We start from the raw sequence: 14961 nt of genomic DNA on the forward strand, positions 1-14961 counted from the left end.
ACAGCCGAGGAGTCAAAGGTCGATACCTTCAGAGCAGAAAGTTGCAGGAGACTCTCAGTCCAGGAGGGACAGGTAGATGATGATGATGATGGTGATGATGATAGGGTAGTAGCAGTAGAAGAAAAAAAAAACCTCTGGGACCCCTCTAACCAGAGTGATGGGAGATGAAGATCGCACAGGGACACGATTTGGAAATCTCAGTGGGGGAGGAGAGGAGGACCACAGTGACAGATCCAGGAGGGACTGGCTCTTAGATCTTATATAGAGGGGTGGCATGCTCCTCCTCTCCCCCGTCCTACACATATTGTAGCATCAGTGTCCCCTGCCCACTGGCCACTCTGCCATTACGGCAAACATCACAGCAATTTGGCTCTAGACATGCTTTTATTATTACTTAAAAAGCCAAATCAAGAATGCAGCATATGACCTCCTGATTTCCTCGAACTTGTTGTGGCCAGCCATCAATGCAGTTGACAAACGATGAACCTGGCTGAGCGTTTTCTGTAATATAACATCATGTGGCACAATGCTGCCACGGCCAATCATAGCCATGTAAGCACACACTCTCAGTGGCCTGATTTCTTTTTGAGAATGCTGAATTGCTGTTGTTTACTCCACGAATGCTGCAAAAACTAAGATGTAAAAAGACTTATGCTGATTTTCTCCAAGTTCTTGAATATCTAACCCTAACCCTAACCCATATCTTTTCAATCCACATTTAAACAAAAAAGCTAAATAAATTCCTTAAATATCTGTGTTCTGTTGCAAATGTTATATATTATAATACTGCATTTGTTGCTGCACATTTTCAGCCATAGATATTGCATGCCGAGCTGGAGATTGATGGATGCGGGATATACTCAAAATAAGTGCCCACGCTTGTTGAAATCAAAGGAATGTGTCACCCAGTATAATATACTGTGTTACTATCTTATTTAAAGTAATATTTCTTAATTTAGCAGGAATTTCACAGGCTGTTTGCATTATTATGGCTGGTTATCCTTGGTGAAATCACCCCTATTGTTTTGCCAAAGTAAGACGACTAAAAGACTGACTCAAGAGCCGGGCACATCAGGAGGTGTGATATAAAAAGAAAAGGTGTCGTCATTGTCACAGGTCTGAGGCTGATGTAATACTCTCCGACAATCACGGGCTGTGCTCGGATGATATACAACATATTCAGAGAATCTGTGGGTTTATTAAAAAAAAAAAAAAAAAACTAAACGTCTGAGATGACAAGCAGTGACTCGATCTCAGATGCCAGATATGAGTTTAATCCAGGGGGAATGCTGTCCAAGAACGGCAGACTTTCCGACCTGGCAAATAAATGGTGGGGGAGATGCCTGGGCAGTGGTTACGTGACCTATTCTTAGAGAGCTGTCATAAACCTTGACATTTGACATGTGTATCGGACTTGAAAAGAGTGACTCAAGTGGCAGCTTCGGCCCTAATTAATCTTTTCAGCGCGTCGATATCAAGTGATGAATCGGCCTTTGATTGGGTCGTGAAGATTAAAGAGTGAGGCTGACAGCTGATGGATTTACAAGCAGCGAAGAGCCCGGTGTCTTGTTTTTTGTTTTTTTTATTAACCAACCTTAGCATGTGTGGCTGCTCTCCACTTCCTAATGGATATCATAACCGCTTCATCATGTTGGACGTGCTCTTTGTACGTGCAGCATTAATTCCTCAGACAAACCAGAAAGACAGTCGAGGCAAGGCGCAGCTCTATTTATGGTCTCGCGGATATTCTCTGTGAGCAGGAATGCAGCTTATATCCTGCTGTCAGAAACCTGCCATCACTGCTCAGTCTGCTGTAGCATTCACATGCAGAGGAAGATCGTTTTAAATGAGTTGCTATCTACACAAAATTAGACCTACTCTGCAATCCGGAGCACATCATCTTCATGTGATCGGGAAGTTTTTAATTTCCGAGAGAACGACTGTTTTCATACTTCAGTTTGTGGCCTTTCTTGGTAATAGACACCCATAGATCAGTTAGCCCATTTATAACTGGGAGTGGGCTCCAGCAGTAAATACTAGGCTTAGCGTAGTATCATGTGGGCCCGCTACAAAGAGCACAAAACCATTTGGTATTGCCCGGGACAGCCGCGAGTTCACATCACAGAGGCGGTTTAGCTATGAGGTCACACCACACGGGCCAAGTTTAAAAAGGAGCTGGAGGCAAGTGAGAAGGACTACACTGACACCCTCTGGCTTCTAACGGCCTGAAACTCATACATTAACACAAGACACATGCTCATATGCACTTGTCAACAGATTAAGAGGCACATTAGGCAGCTGTGGGGCTCTTTTGTCTCAGGAGGGGGGAGACAGTAAAGAGTTGAAATCACTCAGAAGTTCGAGTATTATTTTGAAAACAACACGACAAATTAAATATTTTAGACAGAATTAAGGAGAAGGTGGGAAAAAATAGCGACTGAGCAAAGTCTCTTATTGTAAAATACTTGTGACTGTAGATAACTCAAAGCGCAGATGCATTTCAAAAGTAAAGCATGTGCAATTACCCTGCAGGGATTCTATAGTATGTTACACCAGTGGATCGAGCGGATGTGCACAAACTTGTCTTGATTTACATTTCTGTCAGTTTTATTTCAGCTGTCGTATTCCCGTTAATGCACAGAGTTCGGTGACTGTACGTTCAACCGTAACCTGAGCAGGTCTGGTAAGCTGCAGAAACTCCAGACACCTGTGTGTGTGTGTGCGTGTGTGTGCTGTGGCCTTTAATCTATATAACAATGTATTATGGTTTGGCATCACGCAGTAATATAACCATATGTTTTGCATGTTAAATCACTACAGTAAATAAAGCGGTGAGTACTAATCTTCCTCCCTAAATGAAGCGTGGTTGTCTCACCGATGACAAATAGGGAACTCAATGGCTTAATCATGAAAGTACTGGAAAAGACAATGCACTACTGTATAATCCGTGACTATTTTTGTTCGCTGGTTTAAACCGTGAGAATAAATAAAATCTGAAGTATAAAAGAAGATTCTTAGAGTAGGAAATGTCAGGATTTTTATCTGCTTTAGAGCAATGATAGATACCAGATAAATCTGAATTTCCTCCTTTACATAAACCATCAAATGGACAGAAAAAAAAAAAAAAAACAATTATGATAACCTTAAACTGATTCAACCTATTGTGCATGTAGACGTTGTGAAAAAATCCACAACAACGTGTTTGTGAATATTGTACTGAGATACATTTAAAATATCAGACAGTTCCTTTAAAAGGAAGCATCTACAAATTAATTATGTTACATAATCAGCTATTTTTTATTTTTTTAAATTATATATACATATATATTTTTTTATTTTTATGTATTTAATTATTTTTTATTATTTTTTATTATTTTTTAAATTTTTTATTTTTATTTTTATTTTCTTCCACGGACAGTTTGGATAGTTAAAACATTCATGGCATTTTTTTTTTTTTGTATATGCTTTGTATTGTTTTGTGTCTTGTACTTGCACGTCGTGCTGCTCCCTTGTGCCTTAACTTGCCACCCTGGCATACAAATAAAGATTTCTGAATCTGAATCTAATCTAACTTAAAGGTTTAGTGCAGGGATTGTCCTAACAATCCCTTCAAAAATTGTAGATTCGATGTCTGTAAATCAGCTCTTCTAGCCCTGTGCTCTGGAGTGAAGCCAAAACAGGACTATATCTGCAAGAGAAATAAAAAATACTGAATATATATTGTGGCATGAAGCGTAACTGATCGGTTTCCAATATGAAAAAGTCCCTGAAACTGATCCTGTGTTAGTGAATGCATCTCTGTTTGAATGCACTGCAGCTGCTTCCATAAACCAGAATAATAACCTTAACGTCACATTTTAACCATGCAACAACCTGAGCGTATTCTCACTTATGCTCCTCAGGTTAAATGAGATTCATTGGGGGATGTTTAACCATAAACAGTGCAGACCAAAGGTAAAATAGTTTATTTCTTTTTCATATTTACACCACAAGCTAACAAGAATAAAATGCAATTCGTCACACTAATAATGCAGATAGATGTTTAAAGCAGAACACATAAAGAGATGAGCTACATAAAGTCTCCTCTTTGACACTTCTGCAGCGACATCAGGGTGTCCCGGCTGAACTGGTAGGTGAGCTTCTTCTTCACCTTAAAGATTTCTCCGGACCTGGCGTAGTTCCTGAGCGCCCGGGACATCTTCTGGTACGTCATCGGCCTCTTGTTGCCCTTTCTCTGCCCCCAGAGTGCCGCCACCTGGTCCTTATTCCTGGAGGAGAAGCGGAAAACGCCGACGGCTGCCGGCACCCAGGACAAACAGTGGGCCATGCTCGGATCCTCCAGCATCTCAAACAAGAAGTGAAAGAGTCGCACCTTTCTGCCTGCAGCCATTGAGCAAACAGTGAGTACGGAGCAGGGGATTTAAAGGATGTTTTTATGCAGCTGCACCATAACAGTTAATGCAGGTTACAGTAACTCATTTCCTCAACTACAGCAATTCCCAGCAAATCTCTTCAGTGATGGATACTATTTAGTGGAGAGGCTTCAGCTGTAAACACTGCTGTTATCAGATAGATATGTAAAAACATCTACTGAGCGAGGCCATGCACAGCTCCATTGTTTTTTACGGTAAAGGGAAGGTCTCTTATTTGCTCTCTTGGTATTGTTTCCCCCAGGCTAATAGCAACTGGGACAATAACAGTATCTAGTGACCAAAAAAAGGAGAACTCACCACTCCCCGCTGCCCTGGCTGGGTGTTTGCTGGATTGTTTTGTTGATACAAACTTTGGCAGTGAACCACGCTCAGACAATGTTGCTGTTGTATTTTGGCTGACGGCTGCTGGTGGGGCATCCTCTGCCAGGAAGGGCTGAGGTGCAGGTTTTACGTTCTTTGATCGCACGGAAAAAAAATGAGATGAACAGAAGATTGAAACTCAAATCGTTTTTTTTTTTCTAAATGTGGAACAAAAGCACTTAAACAGACATGATTATGCTTACATGTGGCTCGTAGCATGTCCAATGTTGCTCGCATGTAACATCCACAGGCACGCTTGAAGTCCACGGCACCTTGTATTCTGGAAAAAAAGAAAGCAGAAAGTTACTCAAAGAAAGGCTTTACTTAAAATTTAGAATAATTTCATCCCTGTCCTCTTTACTCTTACCATTCTCTGCTGTGTTTTGTCTGTAGTACTCCTCTAGGAACTCTAAGATCACCTCCAAGTCAGTCTGAGTCTCCTGCAAAGAATTCGGATAGCAATAAATATTTCAAAAGCAGCCTCGAGCACGGCCTCAATAGCCTTTGAGGTTATACATATAGACAAATGTGCCCTTTACCATCACTGATGAGGCTAAATGCAGCACAGTCCTTGCAGTTTGGGCGAATTTCACGCAACTGACTTTGAGTCACTCAAGTACCCGGACTCTTATTATACCCCCCACAGGAGCGGGCTTTTCTGCATAACACCAGACGTTTTCTACCCTGGGCCCACAGGAACAATGACCACCGTCTCACAAAGCCCCAACACCTCCACCAGTCAACCCATCAACAAAGCCTCCCAGCACTGACCACATCCTCCCCGCTGAACCAGATAAGACCTGGCCTGGAGGCAGCTTCTACACAATGCTCTCTTTTCAGGAAAAACACACTTGCTGACATATTTTTCCTCACAGGATGTGTCTTAATTTCATATTTTGTGCGCCTGTTGTAATATTTCACTACAATGGAGACAGTGCCAAATCTTTCAACACACTCTTATGAATATTTGTACGGTAACGCCAGTGAGGTCTGTTTTTTTTTCCCCCAACACTTCTTTCAAGCCACTAAAACCAAGCAATACGAAGAGAGTCATTCTGCAAAGAAATATCATTTGAATAGCAAAATGCTGCTAAAAGTTTGTTTAATACGAACATATACATAATGAACATATATGTATATATATAGTATAGTAATATTTCATTAATTTAAGAGTTTAGTGCACGATGTCATTGCTCTCAGGGTGTTTTCTGCTATATAAGCTATAAGAAATTTTTAGGAGAGGATAAAAATACACATTTCTCCTTTAGTTTAGCACAAATAAATCAAATTAATAAGAGCCACAGCTGTCTCTAGCACTGGGAATGCGTTCTCTGAAGTCTTATCTATCCGTAGAGACCAGGGTCACACATATAAATTATATTTTATATGTCTTTTAAGGCTAATTTAACCTTCCAGCACCTTAAGAGGTTAATATACTGTCTTGTAAGTACAAAACATGTGTGACATTAGTAGATAGTTATAAATTCTCTAAATTAGACTTAGAAAAGGTCAGAGTCAGATTTTGCACATTTTATTGTAAAGGTCAACGAGTTTACAATCCAATGCGTGCTTTACAACGCACAATAAAACACGCAGACGACGGCGCCAGCTCAAACCGAACGACAAAAAATAAATATGCAGTTTGTGAAAATGTCTTACGAATTGAAAAGAGATTGAGGGATTAATTACGACCTTTAAATTAGGAGTTTTTGTCCGTATTTACAAATACTCTACAGTGATGCTCCTCCACGTCGAACCGAACCATTTAAAATCAGCCTTCAATATAGATGATCACGAGATTCACTCGCTGAGACAGCTGGACAGGAGAAATAATGTAGTCTTTGAAACCCTCTCAGTCCTGGCTCTTCAATTTATTAAATGATACAGTATGTTTTAACATGCACACTCTACTGGAAGCAGTTGCAGAACAAGGTAATGTATGTAGTTTTCCAAAAGCAAACATTTTCATTTAAATCTAGACATTTTGTTCACTCGTATTTACAACTTAATTTACAGTAATACAGAAAATAACGACACCTTCTGACTGACGGACTGTTGATTCATTATCAGTTTAACATGGATGAATGCAGAGAGTCTGTGAAAACCTTTTGAGGTTTGAAGGATCTTTCCATCTGTGTGTAAACTCCGGCTCAGAGTTTGGACGAGGTGTGTGAGGTGAAGCTCGAGGCCAGATCGTAGTCTTCTTGCAGCTGGTAGTGTGCATACCAGCTGTGCCAGTCCGCCGCTGCCACAGAGCCGCAGTAGCTCTGCTCTGATGGGTTCTGCTGCTGGCCGTGGACCTCCTCCCGCGCTGGGTGGCAGGGCAGGTGCATGGGCAGCTGCGTGGAGCCGAGTCTGTGCAGGATGTCCGGGTTGAACTGGTAGGTGAGCTTGCGACGCACTTTGATGATCTCGCCCGTGCGGCTGTAGTTTCTCAAAGCTCTCGCCATCTTCTGATAGGTCATGGTCTTGCGGTTGCCCTTGCGTTGGCCCCAGCACTCGGCCAGCTTCTCCTTGTTCTTGGAGACGAAGTGGAAGGTGCCGCTGCCGCTGTCTGTCCACTGGATTGAGTCTCCCATGTTGGGGTCATTCAGAGCTTCGTGGAGGTACTCATAAAGTCTGAGCTTCTTACGACCTGAGTGGAAGGAGATAAGTCTTGTTTTAGGGCTGGTCAAGCAAAAAATATGAGAACTGGTGATTACTTCTGAACATCTTAATATGATCACCTTTGCTGTTCCTCTGTGGTGGTAAGATGGAGTAGAAATGTGGAGATTCGTTCTGCAGTGAGTGGCTCAAGGAGACGTCTGGGATGTTCTGAGGCCAAGACTGCTGCTGAAAGAAGAAGCATTTTAAAGTCAACTTTTCATATCCTTCTCATATAGACGCACAAATTCTGCTTTCTCTCAACACTTACTGCTGTGTCATTCCAGTCATACACAGTAGCTGGGACGTCCGACTGGTGTGTGACGAGGCAGCAGGAGATCTGACACTGAAGAGATGGCTGCTGAGCGCCCAGAGTCTCATAATAGGTGTAATCTGAAAAGAAAAACACATAAGATATCAAACACTGTCCTTTTATTACAACTTTAAAAAGAAAAACAACAAAAAAAAAAAAACATGTACCTGAATCATAGTATGAATTATTTGAATGCTGCTGAATCACATCAATCGCATCCTGAAAGTGTTGGTTGATGTCGCCGTCCAAGGTCGTCTGGAAAAGACACAGGATAAAAAAAAAATAAAAAGATTAAATTCATGAAAATTTTTCTTAACACCTGTGATGAACATTTACTGCACAGCATCCCTACAACTCACCAACTTGTACGTCGTCGGAGTGTTCCCCTCAGTTGAGGCCATTTCTGTGTGAATAGGTGAACGCTGCTTTACTGGTGCAGGTGCACGGTCTGGACAGGTATATATAGTACGCAGGCAGACCTCCCAGTACCTGTTCAGGATTCAGCCACATAAATAGGTAGAGAGGCCGGACGATTTAAATCTGTTGAATACTTCTTCTTTTTTTGTAAGCACAGATGAGATAGACTTTTGAGCATCACCCTCTCTCCCTCTCCCCCTCTCTCCCTCTCTCTCTCTTTCATAGTGAAGATCACAATCTACGAACAGCAAAAAACTTCTTTTATTGCACACTTGACCCAGGAATATACCACCAATTATCAGCCTGACCTGAGAATTTGCATATTAAGCCGGATACGTACTGTATCTACAATACACATCTACATATGAGAATGTCCAGTTATGCGCTTTTCTGAAATTTGAGCCCTAAAGATGTGCAGGAAATTTTCCATCGGGGTGTTTTCTGGTAGTAAATGATATGAAAATCACCTAGACATGAATGAGCTGTCAACTGCAATAAATAAATACCCACTTTATCTAATGCTTTAATGTGGAAATAATTATCCACATTTATCTTTTTTTTCCCCCACAAAACAATATATTTCTTAGAAAGTGTGATAGAAGAATACATATTTCATGTGATATATTTACTAAAAAATATTGAATTCAAATCAAAATAGCAAAGCAACTAACCTTTTTCCTCTCCTTTATGATTTTTGTCAAACTTGAAGAGAAAAATTAGCTATTTTCAAATCAATCTTTTTGGTTTTAACACAAGTTTATTCAGCTGTTTCATTTTTATTGTTTGCATCTTCGAAACCCTCGAGCCCCTGACACAAGCAAATACTCTGCAATCTACAGGTGTTTATAATTGGTACGTGCAAAGCTGAAAATGTCGCCACTATTTAAATTTCCTATCGACTACTACTTTATTATGTTGTAAAAAAGCGCAGCTTCAGATAAATGTGATTGTAAAAGTTAATGGTTGATAATGCGGCCGTCTCTGTTCAAGTCAGTGCGTGTCTTTTTTTTTCTTTTGTCTTTTTTTTTTAACCCCCACAAAGCCAACCCCTCCTGTTCAAATAAACACGGGCTTTTTGAGAAGTTCATTTATCTGAGGCGTGCAGTTTTAAATATCAACTGACTTTGTTCCTGAGTTCCCCTTTCAGCTCGGTTAAAGTGTGATGGCAGCGCAGATCTGGGTGCTTAGCTGGAAGCATCACGGAAACAAAGAAATGGAGATGCACAGATTAAGTAAGAGTGACATTGTCAGGTTACAGCGTCACTCTGATGACTCCATTTTGATGTGTTGTGATTTATATTTATATTATATCATTATCTAAGTGATTTTTACTCTCTAAAGTGTTTGTGTTATTCCACCAGTAAAGAAAAACAACTTGTCACAGTAAATTATCATATTCTTCTTGTGTGTGTGTGTGTGTGTGTGGGTGTGTGTGTGTGTAAGCATGCAATTATGGACGTGAGTGTGCAATGCATGTGTGTGTGTGTGTTTCCTGCCTGTGCAGCAGGCTGATAAAAACAATGAACCACAAACCTCGTCCTCTCTCCCACTCCTTCTTTCCCTGTTTCCATTCAGGGTGAAACTCCATAAATTAAAGACCACAACCTGTCGGGCTGCAGCTGAAGCCTGACAGCTGTGTGCTGGTGTTGGCACCTTGTGGGATGAGGGCTCTGCTCCGCTAGGTTGGTGTTTTGGCTCATTGTGTGCTTTATGCTCTTTAGTCTTATATGAACACTGATCATCTTTATCACAAGTTGATATCTAAAGTGATCACTTCATCCGCTCACTTGTAAAAGGGAAGTAACACGGGATACCTTTGTGTAGAAAAAATGCCAATGCACTTCAATTTCACACTTTTCTACCTCTGTTTTTTCTCCTTTACACTATTCTGTGTATTCTATGAGAGATGCACAGCCTGTTGACAGCGGCTGCAGTGAAATCATATGGATTAGCATGATATGTAGTGCACATTCGTGGACTAGTATGATGTCTTATAGCTTTGGTCGCGGTTTGACCATTTCTCAAATTGTCACCAATTTTTTGCATCGATTAAGTCCATCCTAACCCTAACCCTACTGCTAGCATGCTAACACGCTAAACTAACATGATAAACTTTGTTATATTATTACTATTTTTTTTAGGGATTAATTCTATTCTATTCTACTGTGTTTGATTTTGTTCTATTTCATCTGTGCGTTTTTTGAGTCTGAGTCTACTCTGTTGTGCTTAATTCTATTCTGTTCTATGCTATCTGTTCTATTCTATTCTGTTGTGCAGATCTTTTATTCTTTGTTTGATTTTGTTAGAATACACTGTATATTTGCTATTTTCAGTTTTATTTTCTTTCTACGATACGGTGCGATATGATACGATACAATGCGATACGATGCGGTACGATGCGGTACGATGTGATATGATGCGATACGATACGATACGATACGATACGATACGATACGATGCGATGCAATACGATACGATACGATACGATACGATGCGATGCAATACGATGCGATATTCTGTGCAAACATATTCTGTTCTATTCTATCCTATTCTGTTGTGCAGATTTTTTTATTCTTTGATATTGTTAGAATACGCTGTATATGTGCTGTTTTCAGTTTTGTTTTCTTTCTACGATACAATACGATACGATATTCTATGCAATCACATTCTATTCTGTTCTATTCTATTCTATTCTATTCTGTTCTGTTCTGTTGTGCAGATCTTTTATTCTTTGTTTGATTTTATTATAATACACTGTTTATGTGCTGTTTTCAGTTTTATTTTCTTTATACGATACGATACGATACGATATGCAATCATATTCTGTTCTATTCTATTCTATTCTATTCTATCCTATTCTATTCTGTTGTGCAGATTTTTTTATTCTTTGATATTGTTAGAATACACTGTATATGTGCAGTTTTCACTTTTATTTTCTTTATACGATACGATACGATAAGATATGATACGATACGATATTCTATGCAATCGTATTCTGTTCTATTTTATTCTATTCTATTCTAGTATATTCTGTTGTGCCGATTTTTATTCTTTGTTTTGATTTTGTTATAATATACTGTATATATGCTGTTTTCGGTTTTATTTTCTTTCTACGATACGATACGATATGATACAATATGATATGATACGATATTCTATGCAATCACATTCCATTCTATTCTATTCTATTCTGTTCTATTCTGTTGTGCAGATCTTTTATTCTTTGTTTGATTTTGTTATAATACACTGTTTATGTGCTGTTTTCAGTTTTATTTTCTTTCTACGATACGATACGATACGATACGATATTCTATGCAATCATATTCTGTTCTGTTCTATTCTATTCTATTCTGTTGTGCAGATTTTTTTTATTCTTTAATGTTGTTATACCGTCAATGTGCTGTTTTCAGTTTTATTTTCTTTCTACGATACGACACGGCACGAAACGATACGATACGATATGATATTCTTTGCAATCATATTCTGTTCTATTCTGTTGTGCAGATTTTTTTATTCTTCGTTAGATTTTTTTATGATATACTGTACATGTGCTGTTTTCAATTTTATTTTCTTTCTACGATACGATACGACACAATACGATACAATGGGATATTCTATGCAATCATATTCTATTCTATTCTATTCCTGTGTCTGTGTGGGTTCTCTCCAGGTACTCCGGCTTCCTCCCACCGTCCAAAGACATGCTGTTTAGTTTCATTGGTGATTCTAAATTGGCCGTAGGTGTGTATGTGAGTGTGAATGGTTGTCTGTCTCTCTGTATTATATATATTATATAATAGTATTCCAATACCTGTGTGGTTAGATGTGTGTTTTTAAAGAGATGGGAGTCAGAGGAAAAATACAAAGCCAGGGAGAGATACACGTTAATCCGTGAAGGTGGTGCACAACATTTTGTGAGAGAGCGCACAAGCTGCAGCTGTATCTCTCCAAACAAAGAAGCATTTTCCTTCCCCTTCTCAATTCAATAGCTGCATGCATTTTGGCAGTGGTGTGGGAACGGCAGGCTAACCGCAGCACAGGCAACCCCATTGTTCTTCTTTATTTACTGGCACTCGATGAAAATCAAGAAGTGACAAACCACTCGTGTGTAATTCGTCTATTAGACTGAAAGCTGGTGTAACCGCAGAGATATAACCATTATCTATGGGATCACGCTTGGGTCCTGAATGAGGACACCAAAAAAAAAACAAAAAAAAAAACTTATGGACGTAGTTGGTCCAGACTGTCTTTCAGTGTCTCACTGTTGTTCATTTGCAGTCAAAACAAAATTATAGTCGAGTGATGGTTGTGGTGGACTTTTTGATTTATTTTTTCTTCTCAGTATTGTATGAGACACAAGTTGTAGCCGATACACATACTAAAGCACAAGTAATTTAATAGATTAGTTTGCAGGAATTATTTGCTGATTCATGAAGGTATGACTAAAATATGACGCTTTCGATGCCACTGGCAGTCTGTACTTTAAATCCTTTTGGTTAACAGTCATAGAGTGAACAGGAAGTTCTCGTGTCCCGAGGTTAGGATTGTTTTTTATGTCCCGTTTGCTAAATTACTGTAAGGGAGTTGACTGAGCAGCAGATGGCAGGAAAGAGCTGTAACCCTGACACGTAATCCAGATTCCCTGTAACTTTATATTTACTATACATCTCACTGTGAACGTCTAAAAAAAGGAAAACTATTTACTCTGTGTGCTTCGGTCCAAATCTCTTGCTGTCCTGGCACGAAGAGGTCAAAGGTCAGAGTTCATACCAATTGAGGTGTAAGGATAAAAAGCTGGATTTGGTTATGTAGCTCAGTATTTCCTAACCGGCCAGCCCCACAGCTAAAAGAGACAGACATCTAATTAAATGCACAGATGCTTATAGTACGAAGACACTGGAATTTACTACTTATTTTACATTATTTCCCTCTGTGCCATCAGATACAAATACACTGTGCCGCAACATGATTACAAAATACTTACTCCCTCTTCAGGCCACAAACTGTTTACAGAGGAAACTGAAATACCGGAAAGTTTTTCAGTCTGATCCAAGTAGCTTCTTTAATTATGACAAAGGGAACCGAGAATTGAGGAAGCCGCTTGAAGGAGTGTTGAAACGTCTTCGGGAAGTTTAGATAATATGTTTAGATTGAGAAAACTAAAAAAACTCACTGTGAATATAGTGGAGCATTTAGCTCCTAAAGAGGAAGATAATCAATCTTTGTATGGGTCAGAAGAGATCAAAAACAGAGCTAAAACTAATACTAAAGTTGCTGTATTTGAAAAGTAGTCTACATCAAGTTAAACTATATAATATTTTTTTGTATTATTCAGGTATATGAGTGTGTAGCTTCCAGGTTAATGCAGGTTTATAGCCCAATCTCCCTATACTTGTGTGATAATGTGATTTTCAGTGTTCTCAAAGCCACAGTACTCTGATATTTCTTGTTAAATGTGTTAAATATCAATCGGATGGCCAGTATTTTTAAAATGTGGTCTTGCTGTAAGCACAACTTGACATAAGATTTGGCTTTTGCTAGTATAAAGTAAGGTATGACAAGAAGAGGAACTGGTAATTCTGTCCCTCGTGTTGTTCTCTGGTGAAGTAACGTGAGACAAACACACACAAAGAAACCTCAAACAAACACTTCAAGTATCAAGATTTTTTTTTTTTTTTTTTTTTAACATTGTACATGACTCGAGTTTTACACTCCAGGTTTACATTTTACTGGCTATGGTTCCTCAGAGATCAAACAGAAAAACAAAGGCCGTGAGCTCTGCTGTGAGCTGAGGTAGCACGAAACAAATTGGAACAAATATCTAATTAATGTGTGTGATAACAATTACAATTCAAAGAGTTGTCAGTAAGAGACTAAAATCCAGGATTCAGAGAGTGAAGTGGAATATTTCATTCGGAATAGGATTTGAAACAGAGAAGACCTGCGCTGAAAGGTTGTCTGGGGATTCAAGGAGAGGTTTTCTACTTTTTGCAGTAGACCACAGCACCGTAGGCCACTACTCCCACAACGGCTACTAAAGCGGCGCCTCCACACAGCAGCTCGGTGGAGCTCAGAGGTTTGGTCTTGGGCGCAGCTGGCTGTGGCTCCAGCTTCTCTTTAACTGAATGTTCGTCCACGTCCGACAGGGGAATCTGTGAGAATTTAAGCTGCTCGAGGCTCGCTACTAGAGGCTCTGCTGCCACCGGTGCGAGGATAGAAGGAGGGTGGAGGCCCCGAGTGGAATAAAGCTCCTCTACTTCAGAGGCTGTCGTTGAAGGGACCGGGGTGGTGGTAGCAGATGGGGGCTCGAGCTTGAGGATAGGAAGTGGAGGCAGGGCCATCGGGGGAACCACCTGCCTGAACTCTGCAGGCGCCTTCTCCACACGAGGTTCCTCTGCCGACACCAGGAGCTCCTTAGTTTCTGGGGCCTGAAGGTCCTGCTCCTCCTCCCTGAGCTCCAACAGCTCTCTCTCCCCTCCCAACACGCTCAACACGCTCGTCTGCATCTCCTCATCTTCTTCCTCCTCTTCCTCCGCTTTCCTGGCCCTCTCCTCTTCTTTGGCTGCCTGCTCTGCCTCCTCGAGCATCTCGGCCTCCTCTCGCTCCAGGTGGACCATGTCAGAGTTGGAGGAGTGGTTCTCCTCTCCGGTCAGAACGGCCCCGTCGTTGCTGTCGAGGCTCTTGGTGTCCTCGGGGTCCACGTCGCCCATCGTGGACCAGGACTCTGCCAGCAGGCTCTCGCTCTGCCAGGGTCCGGGGGTCTCTGTCTGGGTCAGAGGCAGAGCAGCAGAGCCG

The 14961-nt window shown here is 40.5% G+C and overlaps 2 protein-coding genes across 5 annotated transcripts; both read right to left on the reverse strand.

Moving 5' to 3' along the window:
- Window positions 1–3878: 3878 nt before the first annotated feature.
- spi2 (Spi-2 proto-oncogene) lies at window positions 3879–5239 on the reverse strand (the record flags this gene model as incomplete). The annotated part of the gene is made up of 4 exons (XM_084573876.1): window positions 3879–4380; window positions 4731–4887; window positions 4997–5073; window positions 5161–5239. Coding segments are annotated over 4 exons (624 nt in total), but the record flags the coding sequence as incomplete, so codon positions are not given.
- A 773-nt stretch (window positions 5240–6012) lies between these two features.
- Window positions 6013–8500, reverse strand: spic (Spi-C transcription factor (Spi-1/PU.1 related)). Of its 4 annotated transcripts, none has more exons than XM_084573659.1 (5): window positions 8109–8500; window positions 7917–8004; window positions 7708–7829; window positions 7520–7622; window positions 6013–7428 (listed from the first exon to the last, which is right to left on the reverse strand). In XM_084573659.1, the coding sequence occupies exons 1-5, from the start codon at window positions 8148–8150 to the stop codon at window positions 6944–6946; spliced, it is 840 nt and encodes a 279-aa protein (XP_084429785.1). In that variant the 5' UTR covers window positions 8151–8500; the 3' UTR covers window positions 6013–6943. The 4 variants fall into 4 exon arrangements, with proteins under 4 accessions (XP_084429785.1, XP_084429784.1, XP_084429783.1 ...); XM_084573658.1 differs by having other exon boundaries at window positions 7520–7625; XM_084573657.1 differs by having other exon boundaries at window positions 7708–8004.
- Window positions 8501–14961: the final 6461 nt, after the last annotated feature.

The sequence above is a fragment of the Chelon labrosus genome, assembly GCF_963514085.1.
Source record: "Chelon labrosus genome assembly, chromosome: 23".
Lineage (NCBI taxonomy): Eukaryota > Metazoa > Chordata > Actinopteri > Mugiliformes > Mugilidae > Chelon > Chelon labrosus.

Coding starts and splice junctions, on each gene's coding strand:
- spic (XM_084573656.1), bottom strand. CDS start 8,150: ATGGCCTCAACTGAGGGGAACACTCCGACGACGTACAAGTTG. Junction 8,005..8,108: donor CTCCGACGACGTACAAGTTG/GTGAGTTGTAGG, acceptor TGTCTTTTCCAG/ACGACCTTGGACGGCGACAT. Junction 7,626..7,707: donor ATGACTGGAATGACACAGCA/GTAAGTGTTGAG, acceptor TTCTTCTTTCAG/CAGCAGTCTTGGCCTCAGAA.